Source organism: Anolis sagrei, chromosome 11 (genome assembly GCF_037176765.1).
Source record: "Anolis sagrei isolate rAnoSag1 chromosome 11, rAnoSag1.mat, whole genome shotgun sequence".
Classification (NCBI taxonomy): domain Eukaryota; kingdom Metazoa; phylum Chordata; class Lepidosauria; order Squamata; family Dactyloidae; genus Anolis; species Anolis sagrei.
In genome coordinates this window covers 30,054,785-30,080,290 of record NC_090031.1, presented here as the reverse complement: position 1 = coordinate 30,080,290, position 25,506 = coordinate 30,054,785, and the positions used below count along the sequence as shown (strand labels likewise).

General features: G+C 42.7%; 1 protein-coding gene across 2 annotated transcripts in view; it reads right to left on the bottom strand.

Moving 5' to 3' along the window:
• GTF2IRD1 (GTF2I repeat domain containing 1) overlaps positions 1 to 25,506 on the bottom strand; it is a 73,575-nt gene that overhangs the window by 382 nt on the left and 47,687 nt on the right. The window contains exons 11-27 of one of the 2 annotated variants that reach the window (XM_060756810.2): positions 23,356 to 23,476; positions 21,858 to 21,895; positions 19,630 to 19,710; positions 18,061 to 18,159; positions 16,732 to 16,785; positions 16,501 to 16,566; positions 14,286 to 14,469; positions 14,103 to 14,161; positions 11,694 to 11,756; positions 10,244 to 10,327; positions 8,920 to 9,103; positions 8,287 to 8,315; positions 6,442 to 6,489; positions 3,405 to 3,482; positions 2,861 to 3,053; positions 1,544 to 1,581; positions 627 to 763 (exon numbers count right to left, since the gene is read on the bottom strand). In XM_060756810.2, the coding sequence (XP_060612793.2) occupies positions 627 to 763; positions 1,544 to 1,581; positions 2,861 to 3,053; positions 3,405 to 3,482; positions 6,442 to 6,489; positions 8,287 to 8,315; positions 8,920 to 9,103; positions 10,244 to 10,327; positions 11,694 to 11,756; positions 14,103 to 14,161; positions 14,286 to 14,469; positions 16,501 to 16,566; positions 16,732 to 16,785; positions 18,061 to 18,159; positions 19,630 to 19,710; positions 21,858 to 21,895; positions 23,356 to 23,476 (1,556 nt within the window). The remainder of the gene's footprint in view (positions 1 to 626; positions 764 to 1,543; positions 1,582 to 2,860; positions 3,054 to 3,404; positions 3,483 to 6,441; positions 6,490 to 8,286; positions 8,316 to 8,919; positions 9,104 to 10,243; positions 10,328 to 11,693; positions 11,757 to 14,102; positions 14,162 to 14,285; positions 14,470 to 16,500; positions 16,567 to 16,731; positions 16,786 to 18,060; positions 18,160 to 19,629; positions 19,711 to 21,857; positions 21,896 to 23,355; positions 23,477 to 25,506) is intronic. The other variant, XM_060756812.2, reaches the window with a different exon arrangement.

Genomic DNA, 25,506 nt, shown 5'->3' with positions numbered 1-25,506 from the left:
ATAATAGTGATATGATATGCTGGAAGAAAGGCAGGTGGAAATAATAATAATATAGTAATATACTGGAAGCAGTCAGAAAAAGCCATTAATAATAATAATAATAATAATAATAATAATATGCTGGAGAAAAGGCAGTTGGAGAAAGTCAGTAATAATTATAATCATAATATGCTGGAAGAAAGCTTTTATAAGATCAGAGACACTTGCAAGAACACCTCAGCAAGCGAGAGTCCAAAAGTGGCAGGCTAAAACCCAGAGCCTCAATCAGTGGCAGAGATTGGATGAGAGACTTCTCCTTCTGGGCACTCCGAAGACTGGGTGACTTGGAAGACACTGAACGGACTGTGCTCTGGCCACACAAGATGCAGAGCCAACCTTAAGAAATGGGGCCACAAAGTGGAGTCCACGATATGCAAATGTGGAGAAGAGCAAACCACTGACCACCTGCTGCAATGCAACCTGAGCCCTGCCACATGCACAACGGAGGGTCTTCTCACGGCCACACCAGAGGCACTCCAAGTGGCCAGCGCCTGGTCAAAGGACATTTAGCATAACACCAAGTTTTTGACTTTGTTTGTGGTGTTTCTATACTTTATAATTGCATTCTCAATTCTCTATTGACTTACCATCAGGGAAAACTGATTGTTGTTTGACGTGGGCTCGAGGTGGGAAGAGGAGGACGAGGATGAGGACGAAGAGGACGAGACGGAGTTCCCTTCGGAGATGCGCTTCCGCTTCCGCTTGGGGACCGCGCCGTCATTTTCTAGGAGAGAGAAAGGCAAGAATTGGAACGGCTCCCTTCCTGTCGGTCCCTCTCACTGTTCTTCTACACAGCAATGTCTCCTCCTCGTCCTCAAAAACAAGTCCTGCCAGACTCATCTGATCTCTTTTTTTGATAGAGTTACAACCTCGGTAGATGCAAGGAATGCTGTGGATGTAGTATATCTTGATTTCAGGAAGGCCATGACTCAATGGAGCCATGGGTTCAAGTTACAGGAAATGAGATTCCACTGAACATTAGGAAGACCTTCTTGACTATAAGAAGATCTGTTCAGCAGTGGAACTCTCTGCTTTGGAGTGTGGTGGAAGCTCCAAAACAGGCTGGATGGCCATCTGTCAGGGGGGAGGTATTGATTGTACTTCCAGCATGGCATAGAGTTGGACTAGATGGCCCATGAGGTCTCTTCCAACTCTATAATTTGGGGAGGAGGAAAGGTTGGCTGTTCAAGTCCAGGTCAGGGTGAGCACCTGCCGTTAGCTCCAGCTCACCTTCCCACCTAGCAGGTTGAAAGCAGACATGCGAGTAGATAAAACAGGTACCGCTTTCAGCGGGGAAGTAATAAAGGAAATCAATTGGAGGAAAGCTCTCGGCATGGAAGATGGAGCAACAACACCCCCCAGTGGCCAGAGTCAAGCACGGCCTCCATGATGCCAGAAATAAGAGGAAGTTGCAGAGCTCGTCTGTCCTTATGAGCACTGGCTATGACCAAATTATATATATTTTTGAAAAATATATATTGACTCAAACCGTTGTCCGCCTTACCTGGTTGTTTGGCTTCGCTGCCCAGATCTGCAAATGGCCTGCATTGCAAAGGGAATAAATGAAAGGAAGAAAAAAAGAAAGAAAGGTGGGTTGACAAATTGAAAACACAACAGCAATTCTAAAAAACCAAACAACTCCAAGTTGTACCCCCCGATAAGCCCCCAGAGAGGAAATTCCCCAATTTTAATGCAACTTCCACAACTGTTTTTAGGAGAGATAGAAGTATTTTTAATGACTGGAAGTCAAAAAATCAGTCCCAAAAGATTGGGTCAATTTGGCCATGAATGTGCCTAAAACCATGCGCCCCACCCTGCTTTTGACTGTTTATACAACAGAAGTACCATATTGCATTGCATAACAGTCCTACTTTTTATCATGTTTTTTGGATCAAAAAAGGGGGGTGCGACTATTACGTGATGAAAAAAGTATTTTTGATTTTTCTGGGTTTTGTTTTTAAAAAAATAACAACAACAATAATAATAGTAATATGAGGGTTATCCAGAAAGTAAGGTACAGATCCCAAGGAGTTTTCCTACTCCAGAAACTTGGTTGGTTTTTGTGGCTGCCACTAACTAGGCTGAATTGGCTGAGGCTCATTAGAAAACTAGAGCAAAATGTGCAATAGCAGGATGTCCCTCCCACAGCAACTAAGTTTTGGCAATTTAGTAAACTTTCCCCACCTTTTGTTATGATAGAACCAATTAGGAAACAACATTTATAACTCAGGAACAAAAGTCGTGTTACATAATGTTAAAGGTAAAGGTTTTCCCCTGACATTAAGTCAAGTTGTGTCCGACTTTGGGGGTTGATGCTCATCTCCATTCCTAAGCCAAAGAGCCGGCGTTGTCCGTAGACACCTCCAAGGTCATGTGGCGGCATGACTGCATGGAACGCTGTTACCTTCCTGCAGTTACGTATCCATCTACTCACATCTGCATGTTTTCGAACTGTTAGGTTGGCAGAAGCTGGGGCTGACAGTGGAAGCTCACACCGCTTCCTGGATTCGACAAGCTCAGCAGTTTAACCCATTGTGCTACCGGGGGCTCCTTAGTGTTATGGGGGGCTAATTGGTGGTGGTATTGAAAGAACTAGTGGGAATCGTGGCCATAGTGACATAACAGCTCCCCCAAATAGTGTTCGGGTGGAAATAGCCACCCAAAAGATGGTGGTGCGACTATTAAGAAGGGGCGACTATTATGTGATGAAATATGGGCACGCTCTGATTTAACCCCTGTGCTGTACAACTTTAAGACACAGATCGCAAGGAATAAAGACTACAAGGAACGGGGTAGAAAGGCCAGAGAGGGCTGAGCTTACTGAAGCGGATTCGTCACCACCATTCGGATGCGGTCGCGCGCCTTGAGGATCTTCTCCAGCCGGTGGATATCGTAGGTGTTGGGGTTCCGGAATGGGATCTCGTCTGGGAGGCCGACCACTTCGAGGGCCTCGGGGCTGTCCCGGATCAACTTATACGGCACCAGGACAGGCCTGTTCAACCCCAACGCCTCTCCTGGAAGAATAACAACAAAAATCTCGGGATCGCATTAAGCTCCATCGCAACAGAACAAAACCACAACAAAAGATGCAGAGCCTACGCTACATATCCCCAAAACATCATCCACATGCAGACTGCATTTGAGAATTTAATTAATTAATTAAAATCACATGATCCAAATTGTATTCCAGGCAAAGCTCTACCTGATTGTTTTATGGGGCTGGCTCCATATTATTAAATATTAATTAATATTAATATTTATTAATATTTATTAAAAACCCGCGAAACAAAGAGTCCGCAAGAAGCGAACCGCGAAATAGTGAGGGAACACCGTATTGTCTAACCCAAAGCGCAGGGCCAACTCACCATACTTTTCATTGAACAGTTCCTTCACTTGCTCTCGGAGAATCACCTTCTCGCCCAGTCTGTTTGCGTCATCTTCATCTAGGAAAGAGAACGCCCGGAGCCATCAAATCACCTGTATTGACTCTAATGTGCAGTCTCATTTTGACAAAGGGAATTTAGCCCCAAAAGGTGAGCATTAGATTCGACTAAATTGAAATAGTAGCTCATGCTTTGGGGTTATTGAAAAAAAAATTATATACGTAGAACATAAAATTACGTATTTGCATTACAGGAAAAAAAGAGGAAAAGACAAAGTTATTTCACATATTCAGCCATACCATTCTAACCTGTCTGATCACCTTAGCCTCTCCATTGCTATTATAGTAATGTAATACAAGCTGGATTTAGCACACCAGCTGTAGCCAATCTTATCAATTGAAAGGCTGCCAGTTTGAAGCTGGGTCAGGGTAAGCTCCTGGCCTTTAGCCCAGCTTCTGCCCACCTAGCAGTTCGCAAGCAAAAATAGGTACCGCTCATCAAAAAGCAGGGGAGATATTCTGAGGCACCGAAAAGGAATGCTGGCGATTCAATCCAAAAGAAGGAAGTTATGAACTAGCTCTTCGCAGGGAGATGGAGTAACAGCACCCTCTTGTGGCCGGAGATGGAGTAACAGCACCACCTCGTGGCTGGAGATGGAGTAACAGGATCCCCATCTTGTGGCCAGAGATGGAATAATAGGACCCCCTTGTGGCCAGAGATGGAGTAACCACCCCCCTTGTGGCTGGAGATGGAGTAACAGCACCTCCTTGTGGCCAGGGATGGAGTAACAGCACCCTCTTGTGGCAGGAGATGGAGTAACAGCACCCTCTTGTAGCCAGAGATGGAATAACAGCACCACCTCGTAACCGGAGGAGGAGTAACAGTACCCTCTTGTGGCCGGAGATGGAGTAACAACACTCCCTCATGACTGGAGATGAAGTAACAGCACCCTCTTGTGACCAGAGATGGAGTAACAGCACCTCTCTCGTGGCTGGAGATGGAGTAACTACCCCCCTCATGGCCAGAGATAGAGTAAAAGGATCCCCTTGTAGCTGGAGATGGAGTAACAGCAGCCTCTTGTGGCTGGAGATGGAGTAACAACACTCCCTCATGGCTGGATATGGAGTAACAGCACCCCCTCATTGCCAGTACTGAGCACACCTTCCAAGATGCCGAAAAATGGGGAAAGTCTTTCTCTCTCTCTCTCTCTCTCTCTCTATATATATATATATATATATACATACACTTCTTAGTTCTGTATGAATGTCTGTCTAGTTATGTATAAAATGGCAATGTGTTTGCCACATATTTTCCGTTTTTCTGCCCTGAGAAGGGCGGAATATAAATACTGTAAATAGTAACTTTGCATTTCTTTTCCAGGCATGTCTCTCTCTGTATGGGACCCCCGCCTTCCTTAGAGCAGACGGGGCCTTGACCCCTAAGCCGCCCTCCTCCTCTCCAAGCCTTGCACTGCGAACGCTCGGTCCAGCGGTGCAGATGGTAGCAGACAAAGAAAGGAAACCCTCGGTGCAAATGGAGGCCCTTCTTCTTTCCAACGGCGCCGCTGGACCCAAGAGGATCGGGGAGAGCTGCGGCCCGTCACCTCTTGCATTGAGGCAAGACCTGAACCTAATCCCACACGACAAAACACAACTATGGCCGCTTTAACGTACTTACTCGAGTCTCATCCTCACCAAAGGGGCAGTTGCTACAGGAGCACCTCTTTAGGGACCTCACCTCTCATTTAATTTGCCTTGACTCAATGCTAGGGGATGCTGGGATTTGTAGTTTGGTGAGGCATCAGCATCCTTTGGTAGAGAAGGCTCCAGAGGTTGTCAGACTACGGCCCCTCACGACTCTATAGCTTTGAACCCCAATTAGGAAATGACATTTATAACCCAGGAAGAAAAAATCGTGTGACGTCGCATTATGCGAGGCTAACTGCCACCAAAAGATAGTGGCGCGACTATTATGTGATGAAATGCAGTCAAGCTCTGTTTTAAGCTTACAGGTTTCAAATACAGTAGTCTCGTTTATCCGACCTTCGCTTATCTGACATTCCGTCTTATCCAATGCCCCTCTTTTCCTCCAGCATTTTCCCTTCAATTAATGGAGCGCTCCCCAACTCTCTCTTCATTCTCAATCATTGAAAAAGGCAAGACGAGGAGGAGGGAGGAAAGGGGGAAAAGAGACAAGGCCGGAAGCGGAAGCGCCCTCCCTCCTTCCCTCTGCAATTTCCACACTCCTCTCCCACATCCGGGCACTTCCTGTTGGGCTGCTTTAACCCCCGAGGTATTGCCTTGCTTAACCCTTCAAGAAGAGGCGACTACTATGCGATGAAATAGGAGCAAGCTCTGATTTAAGCCCTATGGCCTTACAGGTTTCAAATACAGTAGAGTCCCACTTATCCAACCTTCGCTTATCCAACATTCCATCTTATCCAGCACTCTTATCTGACACCCCCCACTGTTTTTTTCTAGCATTTCCCCTTCAATTCAAGGAGCGCTCCCAACTCGCTCCATTCCCAATAAGTGAAAAAGGCAAGACGAAGAGGAGGAAGAGGGAGGAAAGGGGGAAAGAGGCAGGACTGGAAGCAGAAGCATCCTCCCTCCTTCCATCTGGGATTTCCATGCTCCTCTTACACATCCGGGCACTTCCTGCTTGGCCCTCTAGCCCTGGGGTGTTGCCTTGCCTTAAACCTTTGAGTCCCTGTTCTTAGTATTGTAGGTGTTTAGTATTGTAGGCTATTACCACCTAAACACTATTTGGATGGTAATAGCGAGAATTATAGAGAGAATTATGTGTACACCTCCCATTCTATTAAATCAGAGCTTGCCTGCATTTCATCACATAATAGTCACCCCTTCATAATAGTCGCACCACTATCTTTTGGGTGGCTATTTCCACACTATTTGGGGGAGCTGTTACATCACTATGGCCACGATTCCCACTAGTTATTTCAACACCCCACGCGTTTCTTGTCTGCTGCCATCTACAACGCATCCTCCAAGCAACATACCGTTCAAAGCAGCATAAGCTTTTCCCAAGGTGGCTATCCGTCTCGGGGCTACAGCGGGCGTTGAGGAAAGAAGAGAGAGAAGAATGAGTGAGCAACCGGGGTCAATGTACAAGCGCAAATGGCTGGGAATATCAGATACATCCTTATGTTGCCCAAGTGGGGATGGGTGCAACTAATGGTTGGAAACTCACTGGAATAGCCATACTATGATTTTTGTTCCCGGGCGGTCAATGTCATTTCCTCATTGGATCCCTAACATGGGAAAAGTTTATCAAACTGCACAAGCTTTGACTTTGCGGGAGAGATGTCCTGTTATAGCTCGTTTTGTGATAGTTTTTCATCATAGAGTCTCAACCCATTCAACAGAGTTTGTGGCAGCCAAACTCCTCCAGGGTGATGGGAGTTTTAGTCCACCCACACCCAGAGAGCACTGTGAGCCCCAACATAACCCAGGATGATGGGAGTTGCAGGTCACCTGCATCTAGAGACCACTGTGAACCTCAACATATCCAACTATAACCCAGGATGATGGGAGTTGTAGTCCAGCCACATCCAGAGAGCAATCTGAACCCCAACATAACCAACTATAACCCAAGGTGAAGGGAGTTGTAGTCCACCCACATCCAAAGCAATGTGAACTGCAACATAATTCAGGATGATGGGAGTCGTAGTTCACCCACATCCACAAAGCGCCGTGAACCTCAGCATAATAATCTATAACCCAGGATGATGGGAGCTGTAATCCACCCACTTCCAGAAAGCACCATGAAGCCCAGTATAACCAACTATAACCCAGGGTAAAGAGAGTTGTAGTTCACCCACATCCAGAGCAATGTGAACTCCCAACTATAACCCAGGGTGAATTGAGTTGTAGTCCACCCACATCCAGAGAGCACCGTGAACCCCAACTATAACCCAGGATGATGGGAATTGTAGTCCACCCACATCCAGAGAGCACCATAAATCCCAACATAACCAATTAAAATCCAGGCTGGTGAGAGTTGCACTATACTTACCTCTAGATAGCAATGTGAACCCCAATTATAACCCAGGATGATGGGAGTTGTAGTCCACCTACATCCAAAGAGTACTGTGAACCCCAACATGATCAACAATAACTACTGGTGGGGTTTGGGGGGGAGGGAATTGATCCAGGATGATGCCTGTTGTAGTCCACCACAACGAGATCACTGTGATCCTCAACTATAACCCAGGATGATGGGTGTTGCAGTCCACCCAAATCAGATAGCCATGTGAAGCCCAACTATAACCGAGGATGATGGGAGCTGTAGTCCACCCACATCTAGAGAGTACTGTGAACCCCAACACGATCAACTATAACTACTGGCGGGGTTTGGAGGGGAAGGGATTGATCCAGGATGATGGAAATGGTAGTCTACGCACATCCAAAGTTTCCCAGCGTGGTCAGCTGTGAATCACACATTTGGTATATTCCTGCGCTTGTGCAGGCAGCAACGGACATTCTCGAAACTATTTTTGACCGTTAGAGTAGCCCCGCCCATTCTTCCCATCAGTATAAATAGCCCAATAGTGGGGCTACTGCCCAGTTCTTCTAATCCACCGCTTAAAGCAGCAACGGAAACAGAGCCTTCACAAATAATTCACAGGTGACCACTCAGGAAACTACGGTTACAGGTAAGCAACCCATATAACTGCATCAATGTCACCAGCGATGGATCTGGACCAAGGCTTGGCAGACATAACCATCATGACCAACTTGACATAATGGAGGGGTTTTGAGGGGGATTGGCAGGATCATGGGAGTTGCAGACCACCCACACCCTCACGCATTTCGTGGTTGTTTGCCAGGAAATGAACACTCACCAGGTTTAGGAATGAGTCCTTGGAAAGGTCTGCAAGAGGAAAGGAAAGAAAAGAGATAAAGCAAAGGGTTGACCATCGAACAAAGAGAGGATGCGCAACAGCACAGAAGAGTCACAACACTCATCTCACTAGACTGGTCCCTTCCACGTGAGCCTTGGAACTAAACAAGACATGCACCCAAACCATGATTGTGCATGTTAAAAGGTATCATTAAACATAATATAATATAATCAATATCATATGTGTATGTATGTATGTGTGTGTGTATATATATATCTGCATATGTGTGTGTGTATTTATGTGTGTACACACACACACACACACACATACATACATTGGAGGGAAGCAGAAATCAGACTGAGGCAGGGGATACCCAAATCCATAGATGGAACCCTCTATACAAAAATATAATATATAAAAAGTCAAAATCAAGAATTGTATTTTTTTGGAGGGATATGAGCTGAATCTGTGAGCATCATGAACCCCGACGGTAGCTAGCAATAGCTGCAAACTTGCAAATATGATTTGTGTGTAGAGGGGAGCTTTAAGGACTCTCGGAGTTGAAATGGGTGGAAAGGACACGGAAATACAGGAGTGAACCCAAAACCATGGATCCCCAAAGAGGGGAAATACCTTGTGACCGTGAACCGGATCTTGTCCGCAACGGCGAGGATCCGCTCCAGGTTCTGGGAGCCGAAGGTGCAAGGTTTCCGGAACGGGATCCCTGGGGGCATCCCGTCTATGATGACGGACCCAGGGTTGTTTTTGATGCGCTTGTAAGGTACTTGGACCGGGTATTTGATGCCCAAAGCCTCGCCTGGAAAGAATGGTACAAGCGTTAAGTCTGGAAGCGGGTGTCCCGAGCACGATACTGCAAAGTTTGCTAAACGCCTTGGCTCAGAATAGTAACAGAGGTGAGTAACATTACTCTACCTCCTTTCTCTCAGCGGTGGAATGGACTGCCTTGGGACCCATTTCTTTGGAGGTCTTCAAACAGGGATGCTTTCTTTCATTGTATGGGACTGGACTAGATATTGTATTACTTCATCACATAATAGTCCCACTTCTTATCCCTTTCTTAACTGAAAAGAGGGGGGTGCGACTATTATGTGATGAAAAAAACTCTACTTTTGATTCCCTGGTTTCTATTTTTCCTGAGATGGAAGGAGGAGGAATTATTGAGCCTCAAACAGCTTTGTGTGTGTTGTTGAAGGCTTTCATGGCCAGAATCATTGGGTTGCTGTGAGTTTTCCGGGCTGTCTGTTCCAGAAGCATCCTCTACTGATGTTTCGCCCACATCTATGGCAGGTGGCCAATTGCAACATTCCCACTTGCCTCCAACAGACAAGAGTTCTTTCTCCCACCCTGGATATCATTCCACAAATATATAAACCCCACTTGGCTAGTTTCCAACAGACCTCACAACCTCTGAGGATGTCTGACATAGATGTGGGTGAAACATCAGGAGAGAATGCTTCTGGAACATGGTCATAAAGCCCGGAAAACTCACAACAACCCAGCTTTGTTTCTATTTGTTTACAAAACCTGGAATGGAGTTCTTTGGAGAAGGAAGGAGACAAGATCCGAGTTCCCTCATTGCATTATAGACCCAATTTTATCCCCTTTTTTTACCAGATTAGGGATGCGACTATTATGCGATGGAAAAAAAAACAACCCGTTCAGATCTCAATTTCAGTTTTTCAAAACCTCCTTGCATTTGGAGAAGGAAAGAAGGGAAAAATTATCTCCAAACGGCTCTGTCACTATTATGTGAGGAACACCAAAATACCAATTTTACCACCCAAAAATGGTAGTGTGACTATGATACGGTGGTAATGATTCTGTGATAAAATCCAGTAGACTTTGTGATCCCAACTCTAGTATTGAATGAAAATCAGCGAGTTTTGAGAGCAGTAGATAGAAAAGGTATCTTTCTCAAGCTCTGGGCATTACTCACCATACTTCTTGTTGAACAGGTCTTGAACCTGTTCCCTTAGTGTGTTTGCAATATCTATTCTTGAAAGTCGAGTGTCATAATTTTCTAAAGAGAGGAGGAAAAGAGGGGCGGGATTAGACAACCCATCCTGTGACATTTTCAGGATAAGAAAAACACACAACTGCCAGGTATCCGTTGACATACTTCTTGTATGTATTATTGTATCATTTTAGCCTTTCAGAGTTGTAATTGAGGCACTTCGACCATTTAGATTATATCCTTTGTGCATTTTCCTCCAGACTTATTAAACAGAACGACCCTGCATTCTTGATAAATATAAGGGTTGAATGAAAAGTAATGCCTCCACCTTCGTTACTTGGCTTTGGATGGGAATATTTTAATAAATCGAACGTAGAAATAATCCTTAGAATGTGTTCTTTAGCTACCACTATTCACTTTCCACATAATCACCAGATAATTGGATACATTTCTGCCAACAATGAACAAATTTTCTGAAGCCGTCACGGAAGAAGTTGACACTCTGTTTCCAACAACCAGCGTCTCACAGTTCTCTCAATGTCTTCCTCAGAAACATAATGACGTCCCCGCAGATCGTCCCTGCAGATGGAAGTCAGATGGTGCTAAATCTGGACTGTATGGGGGATGTTGTACGGTGGTGATATCCAGTCTCTGAAGTTTCAAGTCTGTGCACTTCCATTTCAGGCGTCAGCATCCTGGGGACCCATGGTGCACAGATCTTCTGATAGCCAAGCAAGGCCATAATGTGACCCACACGTTCTTGTGAAATGGCGATTATGCTTGAAATTTCTCTCTGAGTGATACGGCGATTGTCCTGAATCAATTTGTCAACGTTTTGCTTGTGAAACTCGGTGGTTGCTGTCACAGGACGGCCAACTCTTGGTTTGCCACGCAAGTCAGATGTTCCCACCTCAACATCTTTAAACTTACTTGCCCAACGACACACAGTTCTCACATCAACACAATCACCATAAGCAGCTTGCATTCTCTGATGAATCTCCTTTGAGGTGACACCTTCTGCTGTCAAGAATTCAAGGACCTCACAACCTCTGAGGATGCTTGCCATAGATGCAGGTGAAATGTCAGGAGAAAATGCTTCTAGAGCATGGCCATATGGCCTGAAAAACCTACAACAACCGACTGCATATTGCTTAAGTTGCATTGACCAGGGTTCCATACTTTGCACTTTAACAACACAACCATTCAATGATAAGGCTTTACGCCAAAATGGAACTGTAGGGAAGAGTCTACTGAACAAGCCAGTACCTGCCGCATACCAGTACTGCCATCTGTTGAGGAGTTACGAAGGTGGAGGCATTACTTTTCATTCAACCCTCATACGCACAGGATCTGCCATATTGTGCAAAACCAACTCAAAACTATGTAACAATGAGATGATAGTAGCATTGGTTCAGGCCATCCAATTTCTCACCTTGAAATCCTGGCCTCTTTAAAGGTTCTTCCTTTAGACGTTTATTGAAGTCTCTCTCGTTAGCTGACAATACAAGAGATGGATGGTTATGGATTTGAGTTTAGTGTCCTATTTCCAAACTGTTCAGACACAATTTAAAGACTTGTTTTCCTTTGTTTGCAATGAACACAGAAAACATTTACTTTTCCTCCTCATACACCTCTTCCCAGCGTGCGGTAAATCCCGTTCTGGATCGCCATTTTCAGCAATTATGGAAAACAGTAACTTTTGTCTCTCGGAAACAGAAATAGACACTGCCTCTTTATACAACAGTCATGTGCAATCAATTCAAAAAATGTTTCCAAAATTAGGGGGTGTTGCACCTCAGCTAAGGCTGACCTTGCTTAAGCATTCCCCAGGAAGCCAAATGTAGGAATAAACAGTTTATTGAAAAAGCATACACAGTAAAAGAGTAAAAAATCCAAATAGGTAAGATAAAAGGAGTTCCAAAAGCCAGAGATAAATCTCCAATGCAAAGGTTAAAGCATGAACATAAATCCATGGAGCAGGGTAAATTCACGAGCTTGAATAATCCAAAAGACAAGGAAGAAAACATCAACTTGAGTAATCCAAGAATCAAAGAACAATACATGAGCTTGAGTTCATGGTAAAATCCCCAAGACTTAAAGCAAAACTTGACCATGAACTTGAGTTCATGGTAAAATCCCCAAGACTTAAAGCAAAACTTGACCATGAGCTGGAGTTCATGGTAAAATCCCCAAGACTTAACGCAAAACTTGACCATGAGCTGGAGTTCATGGTAAAATCCCCAAGACTTAAAGCAAAACTTGAAGCGAAAATCAAGGCGCAGGCCACGCCCAGGTGTCGGATATCACTTTGGAATTACAGATTGACGAATTTTAATACAACTTACAGAACTTCCAAGGTTTTTGCACAAGCTCTGAAAAGTCTCCTTTTTGAGCTTGAATGCACATTACCCCAAGACACAGTTGTTTGTGTCATTATCGATGTGCCTTTTCTGAATCATAAGGGTAATTATTGACCATACAATAAATTATATATACCCTCGACCCTTGGTTTGGTTTTCAGGCCCTTTTATGAAGACCAAAATTGGTGAACGTTGTATACAATGGCGTCTCTTATATAAAACAAACAATGCAAACAAGTACGAAAGACAATCTCAGAAACTAGTAGAATCTTCAGTCCAGCTCCCTGCCCACCGAGCACATCGAAAAGAAATGTGAATAGATAAACAGGCACCGTGTTAAAGGGAGGTATTTAGGCACGGCATTTTGATCAGAAAAAGGAGGAAGTTTATGAACAATAATGTGACCCACACGTCACATTATTGTGAAGTGTGGGTCACATGTGGCTCTTCGGCAGCACCCCGTTTCTGGAACCGAGCACAGCCTCCAAGATGCCGAAAGCTGAGAAAGCCTATATATACCTCTATCTGTCTTGTCATTGTATACAGTGTTCCCTCACTTATCGTGGGTATGTCGTTCCAGCACCTTGTCACCGCCTGGGCCTCTTGCCGCCGCTTCGGCCCCGCACTGAGACCCCGCATTGAGGTGAGAGGGAAACCAACTGTCAGATGGAACTTTGCTTGTAACCGTACTATATGCTTTGAGAAATAAAGCCCTTCTAATCTTTCTGTGAGGTAATTTCTTCTCCAGAGACTGCAGGTCAGAACATATGATTTCTGAGTCAATTGGCAAGTGACTTATTTGGCTGGGCTTTAGCACAGCAGTTAACCACCAGCTGCAATAGGTCTTGCCAACCAGGAGCAGCCTTGGTACCTCCTTCTGCTGCTGCTGCTCCTGTGCCTCTTGCTACTGCTTGGGCCCTGCAGCTACCACGCGATTGAGGTGGCATGGGGCCCAAGCAGTGGCAAGAAGCCCCGGCGCCGAGGAGGAGGAAGGTAAGGAGGGCAAGGAGGGAAGAAGAGCCACCCCTGGAGGGAAGAAGTAGAGCCGGGGAGGGGGCCCAGGTGGCGACAGGGTGCCCCCCTCTCTCACACACATGTCTTGGTGGGGCCTTTCTGTTCAGTGTTCCCTCGCTACTTGTTTTAAATATTTTAAATTCATATATATTTTTAAAACCCGCGAAACAGCGAGTCCGCAAAAGGCGAAGTAGCGAGGGAACACTGTAATCAGCATTGTATGTTTGCTGTATATGTATTCTGTGATCCTCCTTGAGTTCACTGCGTGGTGAGAAGGGCAGAACAGAAATACTGTAAATAAATAAATAAACAGGATGCTACAGCACATCCGCAGCGCATTCCTTTTGGGAATGTTCCCCTCTGGTCCACAAAAAGCTTATGCCATTTGAAAAAAAATGTGTCTGCCTTTGAGGTGACACTCGTTTTAAAAAGTCTCTTGAATTCAATAGATTTAGTTATTTATTTACCCGTTCCTCCTGAGCTGTCCGAAGCTTCTTCCTTCATTCCTTCCGTAAGAAGTTCTGGTCTGAAAAAGAAGGCCGTCAACAAAAAGTCAACGGGAAGGGGAAACAGAGGTCCTCTGAAGATGCCACCAGCCACAGATGCAGGCGAAATGTCAGGAGGATTCTATGTGTATGGGCCATACTCACCTTTTGATCACAAACCGGATGCCGCTGCTTGCCTGGAGAATCCTTTTCAGCTTCGCAATCCCAAAGCAGTTCGGCCGCCGTAGCAAGATGCCCTCGGGCAAGCCGACGACAAAGAGGTCCTCCGGGTACATCAGGAACTTAGAATACGGGACCTTGACGGGCTCCGAAATCCCTATGGCTTTTGCTGCAAAATCAAAAATACAACTTCAGTGAGGACGTTCCCCACAAAGAAAACAAGACAAGACACAAAACTTTACGGCCCTTTCACATCCCACTCTTTTTATTCAACTTTTCTCAACCACCAGTGGAAGTATGAGGGTTATCCAGAAGTAAGGTTACAAGGCACATAGCTCTCACGGGGAATTTTCTCAGGGGAAGTTAGTATCATTGCCATGTAGCGGGAAGCCAGAAGAAGTGAACGAGCAGGACCAGTCGTCAGTAGCTCATCGACTGGTGTTGTGGTGAAGGTTAGAGATGAGTGTCTTAATTCTGTTTCTCTCCAAGTGCAAAGTTCACGCTGTACGAGGGATATCCACAAAGTAAGGTTATAAGACACATAGCTTTTGTGCGGAATTTTCTTGGGGGAAGTTGGTATCACTGCCGTGTAGCGGGAAGCAGAAGAAGTGAACGAGCAGTGCCAGTGGTCAGTAGCTTATCAACTGGCGTTGTGGTGAAGGTTAGAGATGAGCATCTTCATTCTGTTTCCATCCAAGTGCAAAGTTAACGCTATACGAGGGATATCCGGAAAGTAAGGTTACAAGGCTCATAGCTTTTGCGAGGAATTTTCTTGGGAGAAGTTGGTATTACTGTCATGTTGCAGGAAGCCAGCAGAAGTGAACGAGCAGTGCCAGTTGTCAGTAGCTCACCAACTGGCGTTGATGTGAAGGTTAGACATGAGCATCGTCAGCAGCTCATTGACTGGCCTTGTGAAGGTTAGACATGAGTGTCTTCATTCTGTTTCCCTCCAAGTGCAAAGTTCACGCAGTATGAGGGATATCCAGAAAGTAAGGTTACAAGACACGTAGGTTTCGTGCGGAATTTTCTCGGGGGATGTTGGTATCATTGCCGTGTAGCAGGAAGCCAGAAGAAGCAAACGAGCAGTGCCAGTCGTCAGTAGCTCATCAACTGGCGTTGTTGTGAAGGTTAGAGATGAGCATCTAATTTCATTTCCATCCAAGTGCAAAAAAAAAACAAAACCTGCTATATGCTACCTAAATGCTAAGGGCATGAACGCCGCTGTGATTAATTGCGAAATCGTTTCAGTTTATAGAGAGGACGTAATGTCAAGACAGCATGTGGCAAAATGGGCACGGAATCTATTGTGAGACCACGAAGAACTTTTGCAGAGTCATCCAAAACAAACGTGGTGGGATGCTGAGGGAGGGAGTCTATCTCCTTCATGACAATGTGCGTCCGCACACCGCTCATGCAACACAAGAGTGGTTGACTTCATTTGGTTGAGATGTTTTCAGCCACCCTTCTCATACCCGCCAGATCACACCCTGTGACTAATATGTTCATTAAATTGAAGGAACACCTTAGTGCAGTGTTTCTCAACGTGGGGGTCGGGATCACGAAGGGGTGTCAGAGGGGTCTCCAAAGACCATCAGAAAACAGCATTTTTTGTGTGGGAATTATATCGTTGGTGGAGTTCAGAATGCTCTTTGATTGTAGGTAAACTATAAATCCCAGCAACTAAAACTCCCAAATGATAAAATCAACCGCCTCCCAACCCCACCAGTATTCAAATTTGGGCGTATTGAGTATTTGTACCAAATTTGATCCAGTGAATGAAAATACATCTTGCATATCAGATATTTGCATGACGATTCATAACAGTAGCAAAATTACAGTTATGAAGTAGCAACGAAATAATGTTATGGTTGGGGGTCACCACCACATGAGAAATGGTGTCAAGGGGTCGGAGCATTAGGAAGGTTGAGAACCACTGCCTTAGTGGAAAACATTTTTTTGATGATAAGGAGGTGAAAATTCAAGTGAAGAACTGGCTGAAAAGGGCAGAAGGAAACTCCTATGACACAGGCATCAAAAACGTGTCCCACGGATGATAAAATGTATTGAACTGAATGGTGATTATGTGGAAAATTTTCATGTCTGGAATTTCTGTTTTCTGAGGGCCACAGCAACGTGTGGCAGGGAACAGTTAGTACGCATTATATATACGCAGAATTACAAAAGAAGCCAAGCATCTCACCGTATCTCGCGTTGAACAAAATTTCTACTTGTTTCCTCAACTGGCTTAGAACATCGCCTTTGGCATCTGGAAAACAAAAAGGAGCCAACAAAAATAATTCAGGAATGGGTCTATTCCTAATCAAAATAAGATGGCCGGTTGCCGCAAGGCTGGACTTCTGCCATGTGCCGTACATTCGGACCAAGTTCAAAAACTCCAGTTAGTTCAAACCAGAAGCCAGAGAGGACTCACCTTTCTCTGCCACCTGTTTCTCAGTGTGTTGCAAGTCTTTGTTGGATCCTTTATCTGAAACCGGAAGGGAAACAGCCTTTTAGCAGGAAACTAAATGTGGTGAGACCCTCATAAAGAGACTGTTTTGAAACCCCTGAGAATCCGATGTGACAGATATCCCACCTCCCCTTTATAATAATAATAAAATAATAATAAAACTTTATTTATACCCCACTACCATCTCTCCATGGGACTCGGTGCGGCTTACATGAGGCCGAGCCCACAATACAGCAATACAGGCAATAACAATACAATACAAAGCAATTAAAATAAATTTGTCTCCAATTAATTATTATTATCATCATTATTATTATTACATTGCTTTTTCTCTCCACAAGGAGGCTCAAAGTGGCTATGCATCTATTATTAGAAATTATTATTATTATTATATTTATTTATTTATACCCTACTTTATCTCTCCATAAGGAGACTCAAAGAAGCAATGTATCTATTATTAGTATTAGTATGTATTATTAGTATGTATTATTATTATTATTATTATTATTATTATTATTATTATTATTTGAAACACAAGATTAGTTCACAGCAAACAAGGTCACTCTGCTGGCTGTTGTATTGGATCACACGTCAGACCCTTCCCAAGTGTCTAGAACTCTGTGATGTATCGGTGAATAATGCATGCAGATCCGAGTATGGTGGCCTTTTGCAGCTGATCGATTCAGGCACGCCTTTGCTCTCAGTGCACTCCTCGGATGAAGAACCAGTCTTGGAAAAAGTTACTCCAATATAAGGGCATGTGTTCAATTGTTCTATTACCTTGTTATTTGATTTGGTATTGTGATACGGTCTAAGGGCTAATCAATAAATTTACTGTATTATGTTTACGATTATTATTATTATTATTATTATTATTATTATTATTATTATGTTTATACCCCGCTTTTTCTCTCCTATGTATCTATTATTATAATTATTATCTCCGGTGCTAGCAAGACTGAAGACTGACAGGTTGCAGGTTCGAATCCAGGGAGAGCGCGAATGAGCTCCCTCTATCAGCTCCAGCTCCTCATTCAGGGACATGAGAGAAGCCTCCCACAAGAATGGTAACACATCAAAACATCCGGGCGTCCCCTGGGCAAAGTCCTTGCAGATGGCCAATTTTTTCATACCAGAAGCGACTTGCAGTTTCTCAAGTCGCTCCTGACATGACAAAAAAATTATCTCTATATTATTATTATTATTATTATTATTATTATTATTATTATTATTTATACCCCAGCAGCTATGTATCTTAGTATTAGAAAGTATTATTGATGAGGGGCCAATCACCTGCCAGTCTGTCGCACACATAGCTGGGATCATCATCCGGGGTCACGTGATTGGCGGCTCCTACAATGTCGGGTGTTTCCTCAGAACGGGGCGACCGATCTGCAAAGAAGAGGAAACAACACAAAACAAAGCTGAATGGAGAGAGTTCCAGGAACACAGAAAAAGGCAGTGTTGCGCTGTAGAGCGAGAATGTTGAGTCGCCGATAGGCTGAGAAAGGCGGTATACAAATACAGTAAGTAAGTAAATAAATAAATACATAATAAATAACGTTTAACTGGGAGCCTCACTTCTGCAATAGAAAGTATCAATGTGACAACATGATAAGGGAAGTGGAGGTAATCAATGCCTTTTGAATGTTAGATTTCACAATGTGTTTCAGCTCAGTTGGGTGCCTGGAAGTGCTTCGGACTTTGTCTTTCAATGCGGTTAATATTTAAGGGCCCCTGAAGCGCATTAAGTGACTCCATCCAGACGTTCCCCCAACTTTCCTTGATGCACTCAATTCCCTTTCCTATGCGCTACAGCGTATTTTGAAGCTGGGTAAATCTGGTCGGTGAAGATGCGGCCACTGCCTTATTATCCTTGACAGCATCATCAGACTGGCAGGTGATTGGTGTACAAAACAGAAGAAATACATACGTTTAGTAATTTGTTTCAAAATTCGGATCCCCGATTTAATTTGGAAAAATTTGGAAAGATTCGTAGTCCGAATCTCCAAGGTTTCGTTATTGCTTCCGTAAGATTTGTTCCATTACTGGCAATGGAGAATCTTTGGAGGCTCGTTTCTCTGTTATCTTTACGACTATCAAAATGAAACTTGCCACTCTTGTCAGCAACCCTGTCAAGTTGCAAAATGTTTCAGTAATCCTGTCAGACTGTAGGATCCAAATAGCAATGGAAAATAACCACTCACAAGCAGGTTTGCTTCGAAATGGATGTATTGCTTTTCTCTCTGCAGCAATGAAAGACTCTACTGCCGTTTTCCCACCACCACTTCCTTTTATACACCTTTTCTGCCCATCTTCCTCACATCTCCATTTCCTTATAAGAACCTGTTGCTTCACAAGTTCCATAACATGGTTTCCAGCACCTTCTACTGGCTTCAGGATGTCACTGAGAGAATTTATTCAGTCATGATGTCATGGAGAGAATTTGTGATGTCTTAATGCTCCTGACAAATACACAATTTTTTTTAAAAAAAAAATCAAACTACTAGAGGAATCTCCTTAAATTTCTCCACCATGACATAAGACAAGCAGAATATAATTTCTGCAAAGTTTCAGAAAGATCCAGTCATCTACTCATGTAAAAAAATTCTGCCCCACTCCCTCCCATTTCAGAAAATTGTTACATTTCTTAATACAGAACTTAAGCTTGAAATATTTCGAATCCCCGATTCTTTCCGAAATGTTTCTGAAACATTTTGGAAGGAGTCTGCTTTGTTTCTGAATGATTCAGATGCTGGCTTCCCAGTCCAGTAAGCGATTTGTAATTCTGAATCTCCTGAAATATGAAACAAACTCCAAACTTTTGCACGCTGCATAGCAGGAAGTGTTTATTGCCGCTACCTGGAACGGTGATCTGAATGATGTCGACTTCGTCCGCTTCTATTTTGATGCGTTTGATGCCTCCTAGCTCTCCGGAAGGACCTGCCAAGGGGAAAGGGGAAACTGGCAGTGAGGAATGGCTGCAATCTCAACCAGATGATCACCTCCCATTAAGGTTTGGGAGCATTATAGGTGCTTTCCAGGCCAGTGCAAGCAATAAGAAAAATGCTTCAAAAGTCATTACAAAATAAGGGGGTGATGGTGTTGCATTTCTAAAGTGGTTCTAAAGTGCCGCTCGTGAAAATTTTGTTACTATAACAAGAGTAATGAAATTTCGTTCGTTTTTTCTTGTAGTAATCGCATAAGTGGAGAAACTTGTGTGGGGAGCCTTTCTAGGGTGCAACAAATGCCCAGAAACCATGCAAATCTCTAGCTCAGTGGTTCTCAACCTGTGGGTCGCAGCCTAGCAGTGGGTCGCGAGAACGAAAATCCGGTTCGTGAACCTCCATCCTCTTTATTTATTTATTTTATTACTAGCCGTCCCCTGACATGTGTTCCTGCGGCCCAGTCTGTGTATATGTGTGTTGTGTGTGTATGTGTGTGTATATATTTGTGTATATGTGTATATAGGTGTGTTTGTGTATATATGTGGTTTTGCACATGCGTTGTAATGTATTTTTTGTTTTTTGGCTTTTTAAGTCTCTTCTGCTGTGTTTTTCAGTGTTTTATGAGTGATGGTCACTTGTTGGCCTGATAGGTGTATTGTGTCCAAATTTGGTGTCAATTCATCCAGTAGTTTTTGAGTTATGTTAATCCCACAAACAAACGTTACATTTTTATTTATATAGATTTCCGCTCTTTTCCACAGAGCCGACCAGCCCCACTTCTTTTGGTACTAATGTTGGAGAATGGACCCTGGTTAAAGTGGTCCCTGGTCAAGTGGTTCTCAGTTGAAGTGAGTCCTGGTCAAGGTGGGCCCTGGTCAAAAAAAGGTAGGGAACCACTGCTCTACCTGGATGTGACCCGTTTTAAGTCGAACCAAATTCTCAGTTGTTTTTCCCCGTCTATTTAAATCAGCAGTAAAGACAACTTGTTCCCCTACCACATCATTCATTCTATCATTTAGTTTATCTTCTTTTATTTTGATCAATCCTACCCAGAGGAGAGCTTTGGCAAATGCGAGGAGTTCATAGATTTTATATTCAGAGGATTAAAATTGTATCAAAATGCTTTTAATGTAAAGAAGCTTTGAATCTCCTTGTGGAGAGACACAGCAGGGTATAAATCAACAACAATAATATATAATAAGAAGAATATTAATAATAATACATTCTAATAGTAATAATGGATACAATAATTGGATTGTTGTAGGATTTTCCGGGCTATATGGCCATGTCATAGTAGCATTTTCTCCTGATGTTTTGCCTGCATCTATGGCAAGCATCCTCAGAGGTAGTGAGGTCTGTTGGGTTTATATATCTGTGGAATGACCCGGGTGGGGCAAAGGTCTCTTTCTGCTGGAGCTAGGTGTGAATGTTTCAACTGACCACCTTAATTAGCATTTGATGGCTTGGCAGTGCCTGGGGGAATCTTTTGTTGAGAGGTGATTAGATGTGTCTGATTGTTTAATACAATAATTGGATTTATGCCTCACTTTTTTCTCCTTATGGAGAAAAAAGTGAGGTATAAATACAATGATTAATAATCACATATAATAATATATTATAATAATATAAAATAATAATAATACATTGTAATGCTAATAATAGATACATAGCCACCTTGAGTCTCCTTGTGGAGAGAAAAGAAGGGGGTATAAATAAACATAAGAAGAAGAAGAAGAAGTAATGTGTTGCCATCAGCTCTTTTTGATGGGTGATAAGATATAATAACATGAAGCATTCTAAAAGGTCCATCAAGAGCAGAATTTTGGATCTTGACTTTCATAATTAATTTCAAACGGAATCAATGACGTGGTAGGGGAACAAGTTGTCTACACTCTTGCAGCATAGACAACTTGTTCCCCTACCACGTCATTGATTCCGTGCTTATCTTTGCATTCTGATTAATCCCACCCAGAGGAGAGCTTTGGCAACTGCAAGATGTATTGTGTTGCCATCATCAGCTCTTTGAGAGGCGAGATATAATCATGTGGAACGTTCTACAAGGGTTCGTCCTTGTGACGAAATATAATAAGATACAAACGAAATATACAGGAATTCCAGAACAAAGAACGGGCCACAGCTGACCTGGCTCACCGTCTCCAGCGAGAGCCCATTCGTCAGACCTGGAAAAGGAAATTATAACACGAGTAGGTGCCAAGTACAGTCATAAAACAAAAGGCAACACAGTTAGACAGACCAAATACATTGCTTGTTTCCCCTCTTCGAAATAATTATAATGTATTTTATTATTTATTATTCATTATTTTATATTAATTATATCACAAGATTTTGGTTCCTGGGTTATAAATGTCATTTCCTAATTGGATCTATCATAAAAACATGGGAAAAGTTCAATTTGGGAATGGGTATATTATTATTATCATTTCCTAATGGGTTATACAGTAGAATCTTGATTATCTGACATAAATGGGATGGTAGAATGTCGGATAAATGAAAATGTCGGATAATAGAGAGTCTACGCTTTTTACCCATCCAACGTGGCGCTAGACACCTCGAATACTAACAACAGGGACTCAAAGAGTTAAGGCAAGGCAACACCCCAGGGCTAGAGGGGCCCAGCAGGAAGTGCCCGGATGTGGAAGAAGAGCGTGGAATCACAGAGGGAAGGAGGGAGGATGCTTCCGCCTCAGGTCTCTTTTCCCCCTTTCCTCCCCTCCCCCCTTTCTCCTCCTCCTCGTCTTGCTTTTTCACTTCTTGGGAATGGAGAGAGAGTTGGGAAGTGCTCCTCTAATTGAAGGGGAAATGCTGGAGGGAAAAGGCGGCGTCGGATAAGAGAGTCGGATAAGACGGAATGTCGGATAAGTAACGGTCAGATAAGCGAGACTCTACTGCATTACCGTATATTTAATTGGTTATGTTATATTTTATTATAATTTACATTATTATTTATATTACTACAATATGTTTTATTTTTTATTACTCATTTTATATTACACTGTATCACACGAGTTTTGTTCCCAGGTTATAAATTCCATTTGCTAATTGGTTCTATCATAAAAACACGGGTAACGTTTACATGTTTTGTTACATCATCATCATCATCATCATCATCGTCATCATCATCATCATCATCATCATTATTTCCAAAGTGTACACATTATAACATATCAGTATATATAGCCATAAATAGTAGTAATTTGACACCATCGAATAATTATCAAATAAATTCATTTTTTTAAAAAAAATGTGAAATAGCGAGTCTGCGTAAAGCAAACCGCAAAACAGCGAGGGAACACTATATGTGTGTGTGTTTGTGTGTGTGTGTGAAATATACATATACAAAGGTGACCTAATGGTACATTTATCCCAGTCTTGCTCTTGGACCAGTCTTTAAATATTCTACTGATACATCCTGCAAAACTGTCTTTGCAGGACATTCAAGGAATACCTCGTCTCAAGCCATTCCGCCAAGTTTGTGTCACAAAAATAACAAAGTTTCCGGGGTTTAACAATGACTTTCAAAGTAAGGACCGCACTATTAAACACAGATGACCCTTTCAAACCCGGAACGGAACATTTCCCAAAATTTGTGACATGGCGTTATTTGCAAAACGAGCTTTACCTGTGATTCGTGTGGGAAGTCCCCGGCAGGTCGTGGAACTCCATTCTCTGCAGTTCGGGAGAGATTTGCCCGGAAGGGCTGGATGGCTCCGCCTTGGCTGAATCTTTGGTAAATCTGTTTGCTGTATTCAGGAGAGAAAAGGGCGTTAGAGGGAAAGAAGTAGCTATTATGGTTTATTGCAGCGGTTCTCAAACTGTGCTCTGTGGAGCACTTGGGACTCCATTAGTGACTATTATTACTATTATTATTGCAAAGGCTAGGTGGCTATTTGAGTTTGTTCCTATTTTTATTAGTAGTAGTAGAATTACTAGTATTATTATTATTACAAAGGCTGGATGGCCCCTGGGGTTGCTCCTATTATTATTATCACCACCACCACCACCACCATCATCATCATCATCATCATCATCATCATCATCATCATCATCATCATTGTACAGTAGTGTTTATTATAATGTGATTAAATCTGTATTTGTGTTTTACATTGGTTGCCCTGTGGCTGGAGCGGCCCAGCTGTGAGAGATATGTTGCCATGGAAACAAGGCCGAAGAGGAGGTGGGAGGAGCTTAGAGAGAAAAAGGTTTGAAAGTGACAGTTAAGTTTCAGTCAGGAGGAAGAGACCCTGAGAGAGAGTTGCAGAGTCAGATAGGGACTCTGAGGAGTGAAGGAGTGTAGGGATAGTTTAGTGTTCGTGAATATTTCTTCAGCTAGGGAGCTGAAGGGTAAAACTTTGTTAGATTTCTTAGTTAAAAAGAACTAACAGAGGTTTCGTACGATTGCCAGTCGGTGGAAGACTGGAGTTCTATTATTTGATCCAGTATAGATCAAACAGTGAGAATAGTCACAGCAGGGAACACTGAATAATAGACACCTTCACCAGAGCAAGAGTTTAAAAGTTGTAACCTCAAAGGCTGAATTATATCTATACTAAGTCATATTGTAACCATCAAATATATGCCAAGCTGAACATCTTTATATTGCAACCACAAGCTTTGTTCAACAATAAACTTGTTCTCTTTGTTATTTCAAAAACTGCCTCATCTCCATTGATTTTATGTTCGGTGCATTCCACTCTACCAAAATCACCTCACAACATAAACAGAGACTAACAGAGACTTTGATACCAGCGTCTCTATACATTATGGTGGCAGTTTAATTAGCATTTGATGGAGATTCTTTACAGTTTTGGTGGTCCCATTTCGGTGGCATTAACACTTCTTTGAAATTTTGGTGTCATTCGGTGGGATTACACTTCTTTACAAATCATCATCATTGTGTCAGGAGCAACTAGAGAAATATTATTATTATTATTTGTAGTAGTAGTAGTATTAAAAAGGCTGGATGGGCCGTCTCCTATTGTTGTTGTTGTTATGTTTCAGGTAGCTATGCTAATAATAACAAATAGTTCGGACACATTGTAATTCTCTGGTGGGGAACTAATTAATTCAGTAACAATGAAGTAACCATTAATAAGTAATTAATAATCAATCAATTATTTTTTTTTGTCATGTCAGGAGCGACTTGAGAAACTGCAAGTCGCTTCTGGTGTGCGAGAATTGGCTGTCCTCAAGGACGTTGCCCAGGGGATGCCTAGATGAAATGATGTTTTTATCATCCTTGTGGGAGGCTTCTCTCATGTCCCCGCATGAGGAGCTGGAGCTGATACAGGGAACTCATCCGCCTCTCCCTGGATTTGAACCTGAGACCTGTCGGTCTTCAGTCCTGCAAACACAGGGCTTTAACCCACTGCATCACTGGGGGCTCATAATTAATTAATAAGAATGATAAATTAATAATTATTACATAATTACTTATTATTTTATTTATTTATTTGCGGTATTTGTATACCACCTTTCTCAACCCCGAAGGGGACTCAGGGCGGCGCACAGACTCAGGGCGATCTACTTATTAATACATGATTCATTAACTAATTAACATAATTAACTAATTAATAATAATACATAATCAATATATATTTAAATAATACATAATTAACAGTTTATACATAACTAATTAATAATAATATATAATTAATGTCTTGATAATACAAAATTAATGAGAATATATAATTGACTGATTATAATAGTACATAATTAATATAAAATTAATTAAATAATAAATAATTAAGAATTGATACATAATTATTAATAA